Source organism: Penaeus chinensis, chromosome 19, assembly GCF_019202785.1.
Source record: "Penaeus chinensis breed Huanghai No. 1 chromosome 19, ASM1920278v2, whole genome shotgun sequence".
Lineage (NCBI taxonomy): Eukaryota > Metazoa > Arthropoda > Malacostraca > Decapoda > Penaeidae > Penaeus > Penaeus chinensis.
In genome coordinates, this window is record NC_061837.1 from 26,758,086 (window position 1) to 26,760,585 (window position 2,500).

Genomic DNA, 2,500 nt, shown 5'->3' on the forward strand with positions numbered 1-2,500 from the left:
GACAGACCGATCGATATCAGGTGACTCACTGACTCGCCCCAAAAGTGAGCCATGCCCAGGTGGCTCACGCAAATTGAGCCAAAAAACGCGAGCTTTGTTGTCAATTTTTGTACTACTGATGCAGTCGTCATTTTGTCATCAATATTATTATGAATATCAGTATCATCATAAGTATTTATACAGGCATTAAACTGCAATAAACACCATTATCTTGATTATTGTTATGATTATGATCATTAGTATTATTGCTATGTGTTATTATAGATATAATTTCTTTACAAATATTATCACATCATTATTTTATTCTTATAGTGACCATCATTAATAGCAGTATAATTAATGATATTATTGTTATCATTATCATTATTGTTGTTGCTGTTACTGCCATTATCATCATTAGAAATAATATTTATCATTGTTATCTTTCGTTTCTCTAATCTTCATTAGACAATCATTATCATTAACGTTTGAATTATTTACATTAAGCATTCACCAGTAAGCCAAAAATGCAATGTTTTCATTCACATTATCATTATTTTCACATTCATTTATTTTTTTTATTCTCATTCGTGTTGTTATTGATGTCACAACGAAACAAAAATGATTCAGTGCCTAATCCTGTCCTTTCTCTGCCCAAACAAGGACGAAGCTTGATAAATGCTCCCCTTTTCATCCCTTTTCCCTCTTCTAAAAACAAATCCTTTCTCTTCCTGTTTTTGTTTTGTTTTTGTTTTTTACTCTTCTCACTTTGTATTTGCCTGTTTTATCGTTGCTTTCTCTTTTGTAGATCATAGGAAATTGCTTTTAGGGGCGGTGAAGCTGATAAATAACCATGGAAGAACTCCGATAGGTAAAGAATAACTACGCATTATTACATTCATTTTTTTTCGTCTATTCATTGGTACAACGTTTCTACTAGTGAATCAGTCTTTTTTTTTTTTTTTTACTGAAATACTGACAGATATAGTGCGTACGAGTGTGTGGGAGCGCAATTGTGCATTTAGTGTGTCTGTGTGTATGTCGTAGAATACCTAAATCCTTCCTTCTTTTTTCAGTATTATCAATACCATTTGTCTAAATCGAGCTTAATGAATGTTCTCCGAATAAGCCCGGTCTTAATGAGCAGAGCCTTGCACACAGTAAGCCTGCACGAAAGTCCCGTCCTGAGAACCTCGCGAAGACCTTCAGGAGTTTTTTTTTCCGTCTCTGCATCTGTTATCCCCGTGATGGCTCTAGCTATCGGTGTTTCCGGTCGTTATTGCTCTTACTCTACGTCTATTCGAATAACATTTATTCTGGAATTCATTGTGTATCCAGATATTATCATTTAAAAGTCCCTGTAACACATGGCACTCTGATCTTCGCCAGCCGATTCGTATCGATTTTAAGCCAAACTGATTTGTATGCACTGCGGAGATTAGGAAGGAAGTCGTAGTATTTATGAGAAGCACGCGCGCAGTTTGGTGAGTTCTACGGTGGGGCTGTGCCATTCGCTGCAGGTACAATGCATGGATGCGTTGATATATGCATGCAAGTTAGAGTGAAAGATAGTGGTAAGAATATTTTTGTCGTCCTGTGGTTGCGTTTCTATTTATGGCCATGTATGTGTACATGTGCAGACTTTGCATGTGCGACTCACACACGCACGTACACGTGTGTGTTTCGTGTTTATATATGTATGAAAATAAATACACACACACACACACACACACACACACACACACACACACACACACACACACACACACACACACACACACGCACACACGTATATTTATACACATATATGCATACATAGCTTTATTCTCACCTTGTATCATGAACTTCTTGATGACCCTATGGATAGACGTGCCCTCGTACTTGAAGCCGGCGTAGCCCTTGCTGGCGAAGGTGATGAAGTTCTTGACGGTCCGCGGCACCGTGTCGCCGAAGAGGCCGACGACCACCGTGCCCAGCGGCTTCCCGTCCGCCTCCAGCTCCAGGAACACCTCGTGGGTTACCTTGTACTCGCGCGGCTGGGGGGAGGGGGATGTGTGTGTGTTTCGTGCACATACAAATAAAACTTCTATTTTATGGACATAGATAGATAGATAGATATAGATAGATTGACAGAAAGGCAGATACACAGAGAGAGAGAGGAAAAGGAAGAAAGATATACACTTTTTTTCATGTAAGGGTACCTCGAAATATGAAAAATAATTCAAGGGTATCGCAAGAGCAAAAGGGTTGACGAATGTTGCTCTATCATGATAGTTAAGATATCACATGGAAACTATAAATATTTCTGTCGTTTCCAGGACATACACTGCGCATTTTCAATTAGTAAGAATTTCGCACCAGGAAAAAGGCCTTAATTCCGTAGTAAATGGTACCCATTCGGTCATATTTGGTAACATAAAGGTAAATATTACAAAAACAGTGATCGAAATAGTGTGTAAAAGTGTACCATTGCTTTTTACTACTAATAAATAGAAATTCTAAACAGTAAAATTAAAGTTTC

The 2,500-nt window shown here is 38.0% G+C and overlaps 1 protein-coding gene across 1 annotated transcript in view; it reads right to left on the minus strand.

Moving 5' to 3' along the window:
• Positions 1 to 2,500, minus strand: part of LOC125035236 (peptidyl-prolyl cis-trans isomerase B-like) — a 12,045-nt gene that overhangs the window by 8,163 nt on the left and 1,382 nt on the right. Inside the window, exon 2 of the mRNA XM_047627497.1 lies at positions 1,811 to 2,015. Coding sequence (XP_047483453.1) covers positions 1,811 to 2,015 — 205 coding nt within the window. The remainder of the gene's footprint in view (positions 1 to 1,810; positions 2,016 to 2,500) is intronic.